General features: G+C 40.7%; 1 protein-coding gene across 1 annotated transcript in view; it reads right to left on the bottom strand.

The window, feature by feature from the left end:
• Positions 1 to 19665, bottom strand: part of vegfc (vascular endothelial growth factor c) — a 101119-nt gene that overhangs the window by 34561 nt on the left and 46893 nt on the right. Inside the window, exon 4 of the mRNA XM_026172105.1 lies at positions 11523 to 11662. Within this exon, the coding sequence (XP_026027890.1) occupies positions 11523 to 11662 (140 nt within the window). The remainder of the gene's footprint in view (positions 1 to 11522; positions 11663 to 19665) is intronic.

Raw genomic sequence — 19665 nt, 5'->3', positions numbered from 1 at the left:
ACATGTGCTACTCGCGAAAAAATGAAGGAAAAGTAAAATTAAACACAGAAAAAAGCTGTTGCTTGGGGGAGCTCGTGACGAGGCTGCCATACTCGGCGCCATCTTAGATACCCATTTTATTTTATTTTATTTTATTGTTTACTCTATTTAATTAGTAAAATATGTGTACACACACACACACACACACACACACACACACGTAGAAACATATTTAGTATACACATCCAGAAATGCATATACTATTATATATTGTATATATATTTATTAGTTTCAGATGTAGCCATTCTTGTATTTTGCTTGTCTACGTTATTGTATTTTGCACAACTCTGTTGCTTGTGAAGCTCGCACACAAGAATTTCACTCACATGTACTGTACCAATGTACCTGCACATGTGATGTGACAATAAAAGTGATTTGATTTGATTTAAATAGGTAACAGTCTTTGCCATGACTCTCAAAATTGAGCATTATGTTTCCGCAGATCATCTACAACTTGATTTCAGTCTACCTGTGCTAAATTCAGTTAATTACACATGATTTGGAAAGGCACACACCTGTCTTTAAAAGGTCCCATAGTTGACAGTGGATGTCAGAGCATAACCCAAACCATCAAGCTCAAAGACTTGTCAAAATACAATCTGAGATAACATTTTATAAAGCTCTTCTTTCAGCCCTTGGTACTTCTCGAGCTTCTTACTTTCCTTTTTTCTCATGTTGCTTTCACTTGGTATAGCTACATCTATTACTGTGGCTATCTTCTTCTGCTTATCCAACACTAGGTTAGCCATCACCACTTTGCCCATGTGTATCTGGAAGTCCCACAGGATCTTAGCTCAGTCATTCTACACCACTCTGGGGGGCATGTCCCACCTTGGCCTTGGGACTTCCAGGCCATACTTGACATAAATGTTCCTGTATACTATGGCGGCCACTTGATTATGGCATTCCATGTATGCCCTGGTTGCTTGCACCTTACTGTTATCTGCTGGATTGTCTCAGAGGCATCTTTACACAATCTGCACCTTCATCTTATTATCCCATCTGATCACTGGGAGGGCGTAGGTGTTGATTGCCCAGATCTCATTCTTCCCGTTCAGCTGACTCTTCAGGACTTGCCTTACTCTTTGCAAGTATTTGGTGGTTGCAGCTTTCCTATCAGCCTTGCCATGGTTCTCATTTTCCTGTGGGATTCCCAGGTACTTGTAGCTGTCCCCGAAGTCGTACAATCCCCTAAGTTCTACTTTCCCTCTCTTTGTTACCAGTCGACTACACTTCAACAGTCTGAATGACATTCCAATGTCATTGCTATAGATCCTAGTGGTTTGAATCAGTGAATCAATGTCTCATCCACGACTGGCATAAAGTTTGAGGTCATCCATGTACAGGAGGTGGCTGACGCATGCTCAATTCCATAGTCGGTATCTGTAGCCAGTCTTGTCAATGATCTCACTTAAGGGGGTTCATCCCTATGCAGAACAGCAGTACGGACAGAACACCTCCTTGGTAAATCCAGCACTTGATGGTGACTTGTGCAGTTGGCTTGAAGTTGGCCTTGAGTGTTGTTCGCCACATCCCTATTGAGTTCTTGAGTAAGGTTCTTAACGTCCTGTTGATCTTGTGTAGTTCTAGGCATTCCAGGATCCATGGGTGGGGCATTGAGCCATAGGCCTTCTTCTAGTCAATCCAGGTGATGCACAGGTTGGTGAGCCTGGTCTTGCAGTCTTAGGCGACTGCTCTGTCTACCGGGAGCTGGTGGCCCCTTCTGGTATTCCTGCCAGTTCCTTTCTGTGGCCTGCTCATGTATTGAGCCATGTCCCTGTTCATCTTAGCTGCTATGATGCCTGATCATGTGGTACTGAGGCAGGTTATTGGCTGCTAGTGGGATGGGATCCTTGGGTATTAGGACTGTCTGGCCTTCAGTTAGCTATTCCAGGTGTGTCTCATCTACTAGCAGCTGTTCCATTTGGCACAGTCTGCCACTGTGATGGTTACTGAATCCTGTTCAGGGAGGTTGCTGTAGTCAGCTCTCAGAACCACTAGCCACTGAACACTGTTGTTATGGATTGCATCCTTGTCCCATATGCTCTTCCAGTATTGCTCTGTCTCCAGTCTTGCTAGGACTGATCTCACATTATTCCCCTGCCAATCCAGACTCCACCAGATTATCAGCTCACCTTGTGTGGTAAACAGGCCAGTTTGTTTGCTCTTTCCTTGCTACTTGTTCCCGTGTGATACCATACCTTTTTTTGTCTCCAGTGTTAACCCTGCCTGCCTCAGAAACTATTTCCATGTGCATTCACCAACCTCTGCTGGATGCCATTTATCTCCTGTTGCCTGGCATCCCAACTAAACTGTATGTTTAGTTAGGAGCCACTCCACACAGCCTTCCTGCTCTCACAGGAAGCCTGTGGAAAATGTTGCTAAACTCACCTCCCTCTCCTCCCTCCCAGATCTTGCCCAGCTTCTCACTGCCAGTTTCCATTTTCTCTCGTTCTAGTTAATGTAATCCTTGTGTTAAGTCAATCTCTGACTCTTGCCTAAGTAAAGGCTCATTCATGAGTTTTTGTTTGTTTGTTCATCTCTGTAAACATTTGTATCATTGTTTGTAAACATATCATGATTGAATAAAGTCTTTAACTGATTCGTGTGCCTAATTTTTTTGCCTGGGTTCTGCATTTGTTTGCAATACCACAGTAATAAACATTACCCTGTATCACAGTATTTCATCAAATTCAAAATAATAATTAAAATAAATTGTACTTCTTCTCAGTTTGACTGTTGGATATGTTTTCTGTGTTCTATTGTGAATAAAACATTTGTTCGTGACATTCAGAACTCTATGCATTCTGTTTTTATTTACATTTTAACACAGCATCCCAATTTCTTTGGGATTGGGGTTGTAAATTATTGTATAATAAGAGACTAAATGGCAAACAGATGCAGAGGCGTTAAGACTGGTGGCAAAACCCTTTTCTGGCTGTAAGGGAAGGTATCAATTTATAATGATGCTACTCCTACATATAATGTAGAACACTTGTAAGCCATTATGTTATAAGTAACTAAATATTGTTATTAATCTTTTAATATCTATGTAACTGAAAATAAACTGAACTGTGAATTACTCTGGAAATCAGATACCTAGTTTGGATTTTTAGAAAATGCCAACAAAAAAATATATTACCCTTGAAAACATTGTACATAGAAACACACATGATCAATTATAAACCACCTGAATGTAAAAATTGTTGATCTGAAATGCCATATTTAGGGGAACCATTGACTTAGACACAGAGATGGACAACAGTGTGTTTGCAGACAGGGAAATTGTTTGAAGTCGTGAAAGCGTCTGGCAGTGAAAAAAGACCCAACATGGTTTCAATTAGAGCTGCAGTGGTTTGGATGCACAAGCACACATACAAAGTATTAGAGGATGAAGTGGAAAGGGAAAGGAAAAGTTTAAGAGAGTGATAGAAAGAGAGAGATAGCTTTCTGGCGTGAGCAGAGGGGACTTCACCTAATGTGAAACATATCTGTGTGCTTCATGTTGATGCATGAGTTTTTGCAGCTATAACCTGTTTAACTTCACTGTCTGCGTTTGTGCACATATATGTGTCTCCATATTTGTACAGAAGAGTTACAACAACCTCCAGACATGAAAACAAATTCACCATCTACTGTTCAAATATTTATGGACTAAATGTAAAAAGTTGGTTAATGGGTTTGAAGTCTAAATATACGTGATTTATATTTTGTTAGTAGATCTTTGGGCAGATCATCATATTATACACTTACTACTTTTTACCTACAAACATAATCTTAACTGTCTTACTTTCCCGAATTTAAATCTAGTCTTGAGGTATAGGAGACATATAACTTCGCCTTCCATATCTGAGCAAGTCATTACTCTCCAATTTGTAGTGTATTAGTGTATTTCAAGCAGACTCACACCTGAAGAGGGCTTCTTCCATTTCCTATTTCGATCTCATTCTCACAAGTCCCAGGAAAACTGTTGGCCATCACAAAATGTGTACGCAAGCCAGTTCTGTTCCTATGACCTCATAAATATAAGTGAACAATAATCATTCTAATTCAAAAAATTGAAGGAAAAAAGAAAGAAAAAGAAACATTAAAGTTAAAGTGAAAGAAGAACAAGTTTTCAGACCATTAGAGCAAATATTAGAAAAACTGTGCCCTCCATTCATCTATCCATCCACCCAATCCAGGCTTGGGTTGGGATAGAGGTACCTAGACCTTTGCCACGCCTGCAGTTGTTCTGGAGGGATACTGAGGCACTCCCAAGCCAGCCAAGAGATTTAATCCCTCTTTCCTGGGTCTCCTCCTCCTCCAGAGCATATCTGAAACACTTCACCTACTAGGTGCTCAGGAGTAGTGATATGCGAATCATATCATTCAATACTCGAGAATCACTTTACTGACTCGTGAATCATGATTCACAAGCCCAAATGACTCATTCACTGACTCATCCCTGTTGCTGTTAGCAAACTAATTTCAATAGTAGAAATATATCTAGCTTGTAATTAAAATTGTGCGGAAAAAAACAACAGCCAGTTTCTTAACAGAAACATTTCTGCTCTGAACTGGAAGAAAAAACCCTGAGTAGAAAGTTCACATCAAGACAATAGCAGGATAGACGAGATCTGCAAAGGGTGGTGCACTCGGCAGAACGCATCATTCAATCAGAGCTCCCTGACCTGCTGTCCATCTACACCAAGCGGTGCAAGTCCAAAGCTAGGAAGATTATGATGGACCTCTCCCATCCCAACAATGGACTCTTCTCACTGTTGAGGTCTGGGAAGCGCTTCCGCTCCCTTAAGGCCAAAACAGAGAGAATGAAGAGGAGCTTCTTCCCCCAGGCTATTCGGGGCCTGAACCAGGTGTAGGACTGGACTCTCCCAAACACGTCACTATAAGACTGGACTCTCACACACGTCACCACACGCACCACCACACATTTCCTATAATCCTATAATTCCTATAATTTATAATCCTTATCTTTATAATCTCTTCTGCTATTTGCACATTCTTTACTGTAAATTCCTAAGTTAATTTGTAAATTTTTGTAGTAAATTGTAAATATTGTAGAACTTTTCTTCTGTCATTTAATGGTCGGGCATTGTACAGCTACAAGCATTTCACCCCCATGTCATACTGTGTATGGTTGTGTGTGTGTGACAAATAAAATTTGAATTTGAATTTGAATTAGCTCCTCAGTTCACAGTAGCATCGCTCTGCTAACAGCACATTTGAGTTACTCACCCCCTCCTTTCCTGTGCTGAATCGTAGCATGAAAGAATCACTCAGTCACTCACTCACTCCCCCCCCCCTTTCCTGTGCTGAATCGTAGAATGAACGAATCACTCACTCACTCACTCACCCACCCCCTCCTTTCCTGTGCTGAATCGTAGCATAAGCAAATCTCTCACTCACTCCCCCCCCCACCCCCTCCTTTGCTCACAGCTTCTTCTTCTTGGTTGTTAAGGTGCATTACCACCCCCTGGCTCACAGCTCAGTGGACATTTAGATGAGAAAATATATATTTGACACATTTGAGGAAAATACTAATAAAATAAAAATAAAAATAAATAAAATACATTTTCCCTGTAGAAATCTAAATTTTTTTGCTCTTTTTTGCTCTATAAAAATAGTTGTTTTTCTTTTTCAATCATCTTAGCAGTAGGATATACATGAAAAGAGAACCAAATTAAGTTTGAGTGAAAATGTAAATTTTTTGCACTCTCTGGGCAACTGACTCAGTGACTCAAGTGACTCAAAAAACACGATTCATTTTGGTGAGTGACTTATTCAAACTTGTTTCAGTAAAAAGAATCGAATTTATCATCACTACTCAGGAGGTCTCCAGGAGGTCTCAAATGCCTAAACCACCTCTACTGGCTCCTGTTTGACATTGAGGAGTAGCGGCTTTACTGAGTGTCTTTTCTTATTTTTTTTTTCAACAAAAATAAGCACATTATAACAAGAATCAGGCAAGACAAAGAAACAGTCAAGATAGTCATTTACCAGCTCATATTTTAAAAAGCCTCGTAAGGCTATGTTAATGCAATTGGGTGATTTTCTCTCATTTCTGCATTGTAATTTGGAATCAAATGGATTTAAGGAAATGGCATTTCTTTATTTCTAAGCCAGAGCTGCTGAAAGTTCATCAAATTTTTTTACGCCAATGGACCATTGTTTTTACAGCAATGGTGGATCATGGAGCTTAGCAATATTTTTTATAAGCCAAGCTTTCCGGTTGGCTGTCTTGAGCCAATCTCTCTTTCGGCTTTGTCATGTGACAAAGTAAAAATACAGATTCAAACGGATGAAGAAAGACACAGGTGAAATGACCATGGAATGTACCAAAAACTGATCCTACACTATCTTTTGGTCTTTAGATAGAGATAAACAATGGCTTAGGTTTTGTCTGAAAATATACCCCTAATTTCCTTCAGGATTAATAAAGTATTCTGATTCTGATTCTTTCTCCTGATTATGAGAGTGATCTTGTTTTTATGGGGTTGTAAAAGAAACAGTCCACCAATCTCCACTGTTTGGGCTGTTTGAATGGGTGCAAATACATTGAGATTTTTGCACATTACATGTAGCACATTAGAGCCTCTGTTGTGGTGGTTCATTGTCTTAGATTCTGGCATTAACACAATTACTATTTATTCCTTCTAAATAAACAAATTTGTAAGTATTGTTTTAGCACAGGAAATGTGGTTGCAGGATATGGAATTCAAGAGGCTAGAGTTCATATTTTGAGGCAGGAGGTAGTCAGTGGGGCAAACTTTTGTCCAAAGGCTTCCTAGCAGGTAAATTGTCATGCTGGTTTCTGTCATCTAGTCACTTCTATGACTAGAAGTGACTGTCTTTTAAAAAGCATACACATGACAATCATAGATACATTTTTCTGTTACCGTAGCATGATAAAGAATAAAAATGGTACAGTGTACAATAAATAAACGCCACATTCCAAGTGCTATAGGCCTTATACTATGACAATTTTTTCCTGAGTGATGAGTAAAAGGTAGGAGTGCAACCGAGCAGTGCAAATTGCATTAACACATAATATGTATACCATAAAGAAGAAACAACTGCAAAAGGGTATAATGCAGAAATACATGGGGGCAGGGATACCTCAGTAGGTAGAGTGGTCGCCCCATGATTGGAAAGTCGGGGGTTCGAATCCACTGAACGGCTACCCTGAGGGACCCCTGAGCAAGGTACCGTCCCTACATACTGCACCCTGGGTTCCTGCTTAGTGGCTGCCCACTGCTTCACTGAGTGAATGGGTCAAATGCAGAGAAAAACAAGTAATTTCCCCATGGGGATTAATAAAGTATACATTATTATTATTATTATTACATGTATGAAAAAGTATGTGTGAAAACATTTGCCTAACAGGTGTGTTCTGTCGGGCATACGTTTCTGTGGCATGCCTGTCACAGAAAGAAGAATTATGTTACAGCTTTACAGAGAATGGTGGGAATGATTTCCTGAGGTGTTCTTTTTAGTAGCAGGGTTAAATCACAAGTGGGAAGGATTTCTGATGGCTCAGTAGTGTTGAATGGAGTGGTTGAGATGAATTGTCCATGAGGGAGAGCAGTTTGTTCAGTGAACAATGATAGTTTGCATGTGACAGGACATATGCAGACTGCACAAGTAACTTACCCCACCTTTTAGTGGTCATAATTTTGGCTTATATGTGTGCATTTAGCCAATTTATTATATAATATAATATGTAAACAAATAACAACATGTAATGAACATTAAATAAAAAATTCTGATATAATGTTCTCTAGGAGAACTTTAAAATGATTTTGAGGGAGGCTGGGGACATTGAGTCCAAATGAACTATGTTCTGCACCTCTGTTTGAGGCTGCTGCGAAGGAGTTGGGGCTACAAGGTGGTTGGTGCCTGTCGTGGTGGTAATTCCTAAATGAGATGTGGACCAGCAGGCCAAGCGGAATGCAGCTAAAGTAATAGTTTAACCAAACCCCAGGTGAGGGAGGAGTTTGGTGAGACAAGGAAAAAGACTTTCAACCTGCCTCAAAACAATTTTGGGCAAACCATCAGGAGACTCACGATGGGAAAGAGGTGTTCTACTCACATGGTGTATAGTCAAGTCAAGTCAAGTCAAGTTTATTTATAGAGCACATTTAAAAACAACCAAGGCTGACCAAAGTGCTGTACAGTAAATACAGATAAAAATACAATAGAACACAATTTCGTAATAACACCTCGCTGATAAAAATAAAATAAAAATATATAAAACAAATAAATTAAACCTTTCTAAAAGCCAATGAAAAGAGGTGAGTTTTAAGAGCGGTTTTAAAAGTTTCTAGGCTTTTGGAGAGTCTGACGTGAGGAGGTAAACTGTATAGTGTAGGTGGGATGTTGCTGACTTCAACTGACAAGACAGTTGGGCGGTGGAAGGGAGTATGGGGATGAGGGGGAAGACTTGCCCATCACTAGGGCAAAATCATTGAGGCAGTTAAACAACTCATTGGTGTTTGGGTTTCTGGGGTGAATGAGGTTTCTGTCAATACAGTTTCTGAAGGCCCAGAATGTTGCAGGGTTGTCTTGGTTGACGCAACTCTACTCCATCATGTGGCACTCTGGAGTGGTTCCTCTGGATTATCAGACTGCTGTGGTGGTCACCATCTTTAGGATGGGGTATCGGAGGGTTAACTACAGGGAAATTATACTCTTCAGCCTCCCTGGGACGGTCTATGGCAGGGTACTGTAGAGGAATGTTAATCCATCTTTCGAACCTCAAATAAAGGGGGAACAATGCGATTTTTGTTCTCTGGTTGCTGAACATTTGATTAGTTCTTTATCCTCTCAAGGATATATAAGACTGTGTGTGAATTTGCCCAACCACTCTACATGTGTTTTGTTGATTTGGCGAAGGCACTCAATTTGGTCCCATGGAGTATCCTGTGGGAGGAGCATGGGAAGCATGGGGTGTCTGGCCTGTTGCTATTAGCCATTTGAGCTCTGTAATTGTTGCAGGAGCTTGGTCCACATTGTCAGCAATAACTCATTTCTGGTGGGTGTTGGACCGAGTGAGGGCTGCGCTTTGACACCAGTTCTGTTCATAGAGAATTTCTAGGCATATCCAGGTTGATGGCCAAGTGGCTTCAGAATATTGTCTTTAATTTTGCAGATAATGTGGTTCTGCTGGGTTCATCAGCTGGTGGCCTCCAGCTCGCACTGATTAAGGGGAGAAAGGAAGAGGAGATTGACAGGTGGATTGGGGCTACGGCTGCAGTGATGAGGACATTGCATCAGGTTATTGTAATTAAGGGAAGAGATGAGTGTAAAAAAGCAAAACCCTACCCTAGCCTAGCTTATTATCACAAGATCTGAGTACTGAGATCTGGTGAACACAATAAATGAGATCCTGGATACAAGCGGTGGTAAATAAGCTATCTCCGAAGGGTGGCTCTCCCTTAAAGAAGGTGAGGAATTCAGCCATCCAAGAGTGGTTTAGAGCAAATTCACAACTCCTACACATGGAAAGGTGCCAGTCAAGGTGGTTCAGGGATCTGACTAGAATCCCTCCTGGATGAGGTGCTTCGGGCATGCCCCACCAAAGGAGGCCATGGGACAGACCCACGACACGCTGAAGAGATTACCTTTCTCAGCTGGCCTGGGAATGCCTGGAGGTGTCTGGGGAGAGGGAGGTCCTTGCTTAGGCTGCTGCCCCCACGACCCAGCCCTGGATAAGCAGCAGAAAATAGATGGATGGATTGATGGAAGAAATCTTAGTTCTCACCGTCAATCGTTTCCAATATGAAAAGTACACCTCTGTTTCAGGTAATGCTCCACAGCGTAAGCCACTTTGTCTGCACCTAAGTAGATCACACTTGGCTGAACAAAGTAAAAAACATTTGTCACTGTAAATATGCGGATTTGTGTTAAATTATTTGCCATTTTATTCCATTCTATAACAGCAGTGTTTTCAGAGGACACAAACTGGCAAGAAGAACTTGCTAAGAGAATTCCAAGGGTCAGCTGGTCATAAATCCCAGCATGTATCATGCAGGTATAAGCACAGGAACATACAAATGCCATAGTTAACCTAGAAAAGGTTAAAGGTCTTAAATAATCAGGCCCCATCTTATCTTAATGACCTTGTAGTACCATATCACCCTATTAGAGCACTTCGCTCTCGCTCTGCAGGCCTACTTGTTGTTCCTAGAGTATTTAAAAGTAGAATGGGAGGCAGAGCCTTCAGTTTTCAGGCCCCTCTTCTGTGGAACCAGCTTCCAGTTTGGATTCAGGAGACAGACACTATCTCTACTTTCAAGATTAGGCTTAAAACTTTCCTTTTTGCTAAAGCATATAGCACTTTATATAGCCTCTGTAGAAATTATCCACATATCTCACTTATCTTAACTGCACTACTGTATAGCTCTGTAAATAATCATTCTGTACATACGATAATTTTTAACCCTACAACTGTTTACAACTTGCATAGTTCCCATTTCTGTATAACTGTATATCTCAGATTTCTGTAAAGTTATTTATTTCATATTCTGTATAGTTTTTCATATTTATATCCTGTTCATAGCTTGTACTCACTACAGCCTGTACATACCTATAGTTATAGAATATTCACAACATACTTCATACCGTGTACATTATAACATACCATAATAGACCCATTCTGTAATATACTTACATATCTATACTATTGCTAATATATATTGTAATATATCTATATCACTAAAGCACTTCTGGATGGATGCAAACTGCATTTCGTTGCCCTGTACCTGTGCATGTGCAATGACAATAAAGTTGAATTCTATTCTAATTCTATTCTATATAGTTAGGGCTGGACCAGGTGACCCTGAATCCTCCCTTAGTTATGCTGCAATAGACGTAGGCTGCCGGAGATTCCCATGATGCATTGAGTTTTTCCTTTCCCGTCACCTTTCTCACTCAGTATGTGTTAATAGACCTCTCTGCATTGAATCACATCTGTTATTAACCTCTGTTTCTCTTCCACAGCATGTCTTTCATCCTGTTTTCCTTCTCTCACCCCAACCGGTCGCAGCAGATGGCCCCGCCCCTCCCTGAGCCTGGTTCTGCCGGAGGTTTCTTCCTGTTATATAGGAGTTTTTCCTTCCCACTGTCGCCAAAGTGCTTGCTCATAAGGGGTCATATGATTGTTGAGTTTTTCTCTGTACCTATGAAGCTCCTTGAGGCGCCTTTTGTTGTGATTTGGCGCTATATAAATAAAGTTGAATTGAATTGAATTGAAAAATTTGCAATGTGTTGAATTGCAACACCTGCTGTAGATACACACAGTCCAGGAACCAACCATCGTCATAATAGAATGAAACCACCACTGGAAAAGCAAAGGCTGTTTTATTCCTTTTCACACACAAACACACACACACACATATGCGCGTGCGCCGGGTTATTAAGTCAGATCTTGTGATAATTAGCACATACAGCTAATCTGTGTATGTACATTGACAGAGACTTACTCAGGCAATGCTCTTCTGATGATGCTGTGAACTTGCTTGTAGATATCCAGTTTGGACAGACAGCTGCACTGGGTGTGGTTGGCTACACTGATGGTCACTGGTTTCGTCCCTTGGGTGATTGGCACTCTGATCTCAAACAGCTGCAAAGAGTTGTAAAGAAGCAACGTGAATTAAAAGAATGTATATTGATATGCACTGTAAAAATAGCAATGCACATCCTATCAATTTGTCAAAGAGAGTATCTCAAAAAAGTCAATACAATGGTACATTACAATGTGAAATAGCTACTATGGTAATGGTCTATACTCACTGAGAAGATAAGGGCCTTCTCTAAACAACTATTCAGGAATGGAAACATAGTCTAAGGCCTAAAACCTATTAGCTTTATTTTTCTTTTACTAGTTTGGGGATCACAATATAACTAGAGAATAACTAGCCCGTGTTACATATGGTTTATGTGTTTTGAAAATGAATTAAAAGAAAGAGAAAAAGTCTAAAGCCCCATACACTTATAAAATAATTTGCTTGCCAGACATCACTTGGTAGCTAGTGAACATTCAAGGCTCCAGTGGCGTAGGTAACCCTCAAATGGATTTACCACCCAGTCAAATGTCAATCAGTGTCATCCTTCACTCCCAAATATAGTCTGTTCAGCTGCTCCATCACACTTAAACTTGCACATCAAAGGTTCAGTGTGTAAAATATCACAGCTAGATCCTAGTAGGTTGCAGATCACAGTTAACTGAATTCTTTTTTCATACACCTCAGATTTCAAGTGCATTAATGCTGAGCACATTGGGCACTGTAAGACAAACACATTTCAGTCAGCCAAGAGAGATCAAGAACATTACATTTAGACTGTAACACCTGCGGTTGGCCACTTTGGATTTCCCTATAGCAGTGCTTCTACTGCTTCTACAAAGATCACCAAAAAAAATTTGGCTTCAATTCATTACCAGTACTTTGGTTTGGATCACTTTTTTCTCAGTATATAGTAGTATATCATATATATCATGTATCAAATCACAGAGTACAAATGAGTAGAACTGTCCAAACTTTGACTGGTACTGCATTTGCATCACCTTATCCCCAATCTCCTCTAAACTTCCTTTCATTGTGGCATTGTGTGATTCTGAGTGAGGCAGTTTAGCCAGCTTTACTTTGCTAAACAGTCAATCTGGTGAGCATTCTGGTACAGCATACCCAGTTACCAGTAAGTACTTTTCTACACTGCCAGTTGTAGTGTTGTAAAAAAAAATTTAAAAAAAAATATGATTCAGTGAATACAGTGAAGTATCTGTATAACATCTTTTGCCTGGTCAATGCACAAAGTTGCAATTTGACCGAGAGAAGACAACAGCAATAAAATGTTAGTTTTCACTGGCTGAAAGAGGGGCCAAGTGCAAATTATACTGGCATTTTAAAATAAGATTTGCTCTGATTATGCAGTATGAAAGCTCAATGTGTGGAGAAGGGCGTAGTGGACAATTTTAAGATACCAATTCCACAGCCACAATTTGTACAGCGGGAATGGCTTCTTAATTTTTTACAAGAGAGCAAAAAAGAGCAAAAAAATGTTTTCTGTAAAGGAAACATTTTGTTCTCTCAGCTTTTGAACAATGACATTTTTTATTAAATTGTGCCTTTTGTATCAAAACAGTGGATTTTAATCCAATCAAAGATGTGCAGATTCTGCAAACAAGTGCAGAATTTCAGCTTTAGTTCAAAGGTTTAACAAAGCATTTGCATTATTATAGAATTTTTTATACATCTTTAATCACAAAAAAAGTATTTTTGATTGCAGACTCTGACAATGTAGGCAAGGAATCTGAATTTGTGTTATTTCAGTTATTACATTATATATAGTATAATGTATATATATATATATATCTGATGATGTCTAAGGCAGGAGAAGGAGGGGAAAAGAGGGGTAGGGGTACAATAAAATGATAGAGTGCAAATAGAAATACACAATATATTGCCAACTGGTCCTGTAAGAAAAGAAAGCAAAGAAAGATAGAGCACCAGGACCACAGAAATTAGAAAATACACAGATACATAAATCAAGAGTCTTGTTGTAGTGTGAGTGGGAGAGAGTTTGTGTTAGAATGCCTGTCTTTGTCACAAATGTACTTAATAACAAGGGTGGGAAGCCTCAACAGTGCCCCCCGGAAGCCAGAGGCAGACAGACATGGAACCAGGACAACTGCACCATCCGCAGCCTCCAAGAGTACTGAAGACTCAAGGCCACACATCTTGGTGACAACCGCACACCCGTTCCAGCAGAAGAAGGAGGGAGGCCCCGATGGGCTTCCCACTGCCAAAGGGCGAGAATCCCAGAGAGTCAGGGGCAATGGGCATTCAACCCTGCTAGAGCCTAGCCACCCTGGTACGAGTCGGAAAGGACCACCCAGCACCCGGCAGCGTCAGAAGGTGATTTTTTTCAGGGGCTCCTCCATTGCGTTTCCCTGTGTAGACCTGCAAGTTACATGCATAAGATGAACCTGCATCACAGGCGCCCAAATCTTTATACCATGCTTGGCAGGCTTAGATGGTATATACTGGGCAGCAGCCCTGAAATGGCATCAGCTGCTCATCAATGATGACATTGGGGCCAGGGTTGTAAAACAGTTGAGACCGGCCGCTCATTTGCCCCACACCATCCTGATGGCAGCTAGCTTGTCTCTCTGCCGTCAAGCTGGTCTATGATCATGGTCATCAAAACGGATGGTCCTGGAAATTATTTTGAAAGTTTTCAGAGACATCCTGGTCCAAAAAAGATCTCTGCCAGTTTCTTCATCCTGCAGGGATTCTGTGGTCTCCCATTTGGACCTGAAAACACCAGCAAGGATAAGAACCCCAAAGTAAGCATCCAAATCGGTTTTGTCCAAGACTTTCCATGTCTTTCCAAAAACTCTGCTTCCTTTAAATTGGTGCAATCCAGGATGATTTTCTTGATAGGGTATTGCATGCAAAGGTCAAAAGAAGACTTGATGTTTTTTGCATGACTGCCCAGCGTGTAGGTTCTGGTATTATTCGAATCACATTGGTTCACATTGGTTCATTTCGTAAGCAGGAAGACCATTCAATTTTGCCATCTTTTACCATCCATACGGTGTTATTTGCAAGCTGCTGACAGTCTGCTCACTGGTCTTGGGGCTGGCTGCTCCCTGCTGGTCCTGAGGTTTGAAGCTTGCTAAACTTTAGAGCTGGCCGATGCTCATCGTCCTCTTCAACCCTCACATTCTTAAACTTTTTCCTCTGCATCGCCATCAAAACCCTCTGTCTCTTCCAATAGCAACTGTAAGGCAGTCTGAACAGAGAATCGCTTTGCCATCTTGATCAGGTGTGGAACCACAATGAGATATTTATAGTGTCAGGTCCCCAATATTCATTCCTGCAAGACAAAGGGTGAAACGTGTGGGAATGTGTGTGCAGACAGTGTTGGGTGCTCCAATTTTGCAACCTTGTGCGGGAACAGCACTGCTGGGTCACACCTGGGTCAATTCGCAATGCTTTACTTTCTCCTTCTCTCTCTCTCTCTCTCTCTTTCTCACACACACACACACACACACACACACACACACACACACACACACACACACACACACACACACACACACACACACACACAAGCCCAGAGAGGAGGAAGGAGAAATGAGGGTACACAGGACCTATGATTTCCACACTTCCACTAGCCACGGGTCCAGTGGACCTGAAGACCTTGCCTGTTTCTTTCTGACTGCCCAGACTCATTCATGGCCAATTTACAGTACCATGCATCAGCTGCACATGCTCGCAGGTGCTGGAGCTCAAGCAGATATCAAAGACGTTTAACAGGAACGACTACTCGGTCACTGAATCCCCAGGTGTCCGTGTCCATGTCTGAGTATAATCTAGGGTTAAGTGTTTTAAAGTATGTGTGCGCATATCTGATGCATCAGAAACTACAACACAGTTTCTCTATATGGTTAGTGGTAATGTCTTGAATGAGTTTTAAAAACCTGCCAGTGTAGATTCTGTGTCACATTTTAAATCAAATTATGTTTACAGGTTCTGAAAAAACAAGTCTTATTTGAAGCATAGGGATTCTTTGAAATATCTTCTAGTGATTTATGACAGCATTAAATTTAGCACACTGGCAGCACCGTGGCACGGTGGTTAGCACCGTTGCCTCAGAGCAACAAGGTCCTGACTTTGACTCCACCATCTGGCTGTGGCCTTTCTGCGTGGAGTTTGCATGTTTTCCTCGTGTTTTTGTGGGTTCTCTTTGGGTACTCTAGCTTTCTCCCACAGTCCAAAGACATGCAATTCAATCCATCAATCAGTCTTTATTAACAGACCTTATGTCCATAGTTAAAGCCATAATATACATAAAATTAATTTTGGTTTAATCAATTTAACCAAAAATCTATTTCAATATAACCTAACCCCAATTTAAAAAAAAAATGGGGTTAGGTTAAATGATGATTCTAAATTGCCCATAGATGTGAATGTGAGTGCAAACTGTTATTTGTTTCTATGTGCTAGACCTGTTCAGGGTGTACCCCCCTCCCTCTCGCCCTATGACAGCTGGGATAGGCTCCACCCCACTCCACCTCTCAGACCCTGATAAGTAAAAGCGGAAGAGAATGAATAAATTATTTATGTCAACATGAAATTTATCATACTTGCAGTGATAACAGAGAAGCAATTTACTTTCATATTTATGACAACTATTCATTCATCTGGGCTTAAAATAAACTAATGAAAAGTTGCATGAAAAAATGGCATACAATATACACCCAAATACAGTGAGCAACAGTTACATTCACATTCTTCTGTGGCATAGTTAACTTAGTTAACATAGTTAACTTAAATAGTTAACTTCCTGTGCTGAGTGAATCCACTAAAACAGTTCATCTGACTCAGAATGCTACCCCCCGTTCATTCAAGCAGTAATGAATAGGAAATGAATAACACAGCTGACTTAAAACTTAAAACTTAAAACAATAATAAACAAATAAACAAAATTACAACATCAGAAACATATTTATGCTATGCTTTTTTCAGTTTGCAAAGTGCAATTAATCAATGGACATTTAAGTATCATACAAAAGTCCAATTTTTGTTGTGATTAATTCAGTCCCAACGGAGGAACAACAGAAGTCCTAAATAAGTTGATTGAATACATCAGTTCGAATGATAAATACCATAAGTACCATTGTTTTTCTTGTGACATTACCAATAAGTGTGATGTGTCACATGGCCCTCTTCCTATTGAAAAAACAAAAGTTGTATCCAAGATGGCTGACTTCTAAATGGCCACCATGGTCACCACCCATCTTGAGGAGTTTGCCCCTCACATATACTAATGTGCCACAAACAGGACTTTAATATCACCAACCATTCCCATGTTATTACGGTGTATCCATATAAATGGCCCACCCTGTACAGTCTCATCATGTACTTAGCTGTGCATGTCCTCATGGTGTTCTAATGTTTTGCACTCTGCTCCTTGTCGAGCTGCTAGAGAACTACATACTGCATGATCTGCCTCTTCAGGAAATGTTTAAAGACAACATAATCTAATCTGTACAACTTCCACATTTTTGAAACACTGGCCTGGATCAGCAGCAAGCAGTAACATTTACTTTACTCCAAATGAAACATTATCATGTTATATGAGACATCAGCCTCGAACGACTGCTTGCATGCCTCGGCTCCTTGTGTGCATTCTCCATGCGAAACATCATTGTTATCTGTCACAGCTGTCTGTGTTCTGAGCAGTGTCAGTCAAGTTACTTGAAAATAGTAATTAGTTACTAATTACTGATTTCTTGTTTTCAAAAGTAACTAGTTACTTAGTTAGTTTTAAAAAGCATGATACAAAACCTGAATAGGTAATAAAGTAATAGACCTTTCAACCCAGTTCTATTTTTTCTGCATATTTGAGTATATAAAACTGAATCAAATGAAAAAGCCTCTTTAAAAAAAAAATGTTAATTTGAATCTTTTAACTTTATGCACATTGCATCAAGCAAAAAATAATTCATATGCAACAGTCTCTGACTTGAAGAAATGTGTTTAACATTTAAACCTATGTTCTGCATATTCCAGCATATAAAATAAAATAATGTTTTTTTGTTTACACTCACTCTTTCAAATAGATGCAAGTAAAACACAGCAAAAAAATAAATAAAATCAAAGACTCAGCGACACTGAGTCCTGTCACTCTTAAATCTATTGTCACCTGTTTAGCAGGAGTGGGGCCGGTGGGTGGAGGTTTGCCCTTTGCGGTCATGTCAGTGGGGGATCCGGGGGTTTCTCTGTGAACGTCACATTCCCGTGGCAGCGTGCAGGGTGCTCGCTCAGATTTGAAGTTTAATTTTTCACTTTGGAAACAAGTTTTATTCCCACGCAGAGTGTACAGCAGACACTAATGTTTTGTCACTTTTTACAGACTAAAACTCAGTAACCCGTTGCTGCCCATATCTGGTCCTGAGTGTCTTTTAATTTCAAATTCAAATTCAAATTTCAAATTTCAAATTCAAATTTTATTTGTCACGTACACAGTCATACACAGTACGATATGTAGTGAAATGCTTGGACAACTGCTCGTGACCTAAAGAAAACAAAAAAGGAAAAGGCTATGAATAAGATAGGAAATAAATATGAAAGATTAAAAAGGGTAAATTTAACTAGGAAGGAATAAAATATAAATTAAGGTTAAAAATGAAATAACTGTACAACACAAATTAGAATGAAGGGTAAATTTAACTGGGAGAATAAGATAAAATATATAAATTAAAGTTGAAAATAAAAAAACTGTACAACAAAATACACAATATAGAACTATATAAGAATGTATGAAGAAATATAAATAAATATATACACAATAACAGCAGCATATACACAATAACAGCAGCGTGATTTAAGTAATGAAGTGAAAACAATGTCCAGAAAGTCCAGTGTGTGTAAGAACCATATGTGTGGGTCAGTACTGTGTGGTGGTGTGATTGAGAGACCGTATCGCCTGCGGGAAGAAGCTCCTCCTCAGTCTCTCTGTGTTGGTCTTCAGGGAGTGGAATCGCTTTCCTGACCTCAACAGAGAGAACAGTCTGTTGTTGGGATGGCTGAGGTCCTTCACGATCTTCCTGGCCTTGGTCCAGCACCGCCTGCTGTAGATCGAGTGCAGGTCAGGGAGCTCGGAGCGGATGGTGCGCTCAGCTGACCGCACAACCCTCTGTAGAGCTCGTCTGTCCTGCATGGTGCTGTTCCCGAACCAGGTTAAGATGTTTCCCGCCAGGATGCTCTCTATGGTGCAGGAGTAAAAGTTCCTGAGCACCTTGGAGGGCAGTTGGAAGTCTCTCAAGCGTCTGAGGTGGTAGAGACGCTGACGGGCCTTTTTCACCACGGTGTTGATGTGACAGGACCATGACAGGTCCTGCGTGATGTGAACTCCGAGGTATTTGAAGCATGTCCACTCTCTCCACTGGGCACTCGTTGATGACGGGGGTCTGGTAGTTCCTCTCCTGCTTAGTGCTGAAGTCCACTATCAGCTCCTTTGTCTTACTAACGTTTAGAAGGAGGTTGTTCCTCTGGCACCAGTTCTCCAGATTCCTAATCTCCTTCAGGTAGGCCGTCTCGTTGTTATCAGAGATCAGGCCCACCACGACGGTGTCGTCAGCAAACTTGATGATGGTGGTGGAGCTGGTAGTGGCCACACAGTCATATGTGTACAAAGAGTACAGCAGGGGGCTCAGAACACACCCCTGGGGGGCTCCAGTGCTGAGAGTGGTGGAGGCTGAGACATGTCCGCCCATCCTTACTGCCTGTGGTCTGCCAGTTAGGAAGTTGGAGATCCACTGACACATAGATGAGCTGAGTCCCAGATGCTCCAGCTTGGTGGTGAGTGTGGAGGGAATTATGGTATTAAATGCAGAGCTGTAGTCTATGAAGAGCATTTTAACATAATTCCCCCTTCTAGTGTCCAAGTGAGTGAGTGATGTGTGGAGGAGATGAGAGATGGCATCGTCTGTGGAACGATTTGGACGGTAAGCGAACTGTAGTGGGTCCAGTGTGTCTGGTAGTGAAGAAATGATGAAGTCTCTGACCAGGCGTTCAAAGCACTTCATCACTACTGAGCTGAGGGCTACAGGGC

The sequence above is a fragment of the Astatotilapia calliptera genome, chromosome 6 (assembly GCF_900246225.1).
Source record: "Astatotilapia calliptera chromosome 6, fAstCal1.2, whole genome shotgun sequence".
Taxonomy (NCBI): domain Eukaryota; kingdom Metazoa; phylum Chordata; class Actinopteri; order Cichliformes; family Cichlidae; genus Astatotilapia; species Astatotilapia calliptera.
The sequence above is the reverse complement of the archived record's forward strand: the minus strand, read 5'-3'. Positions and strand labels throughout refer to the sequence as shown.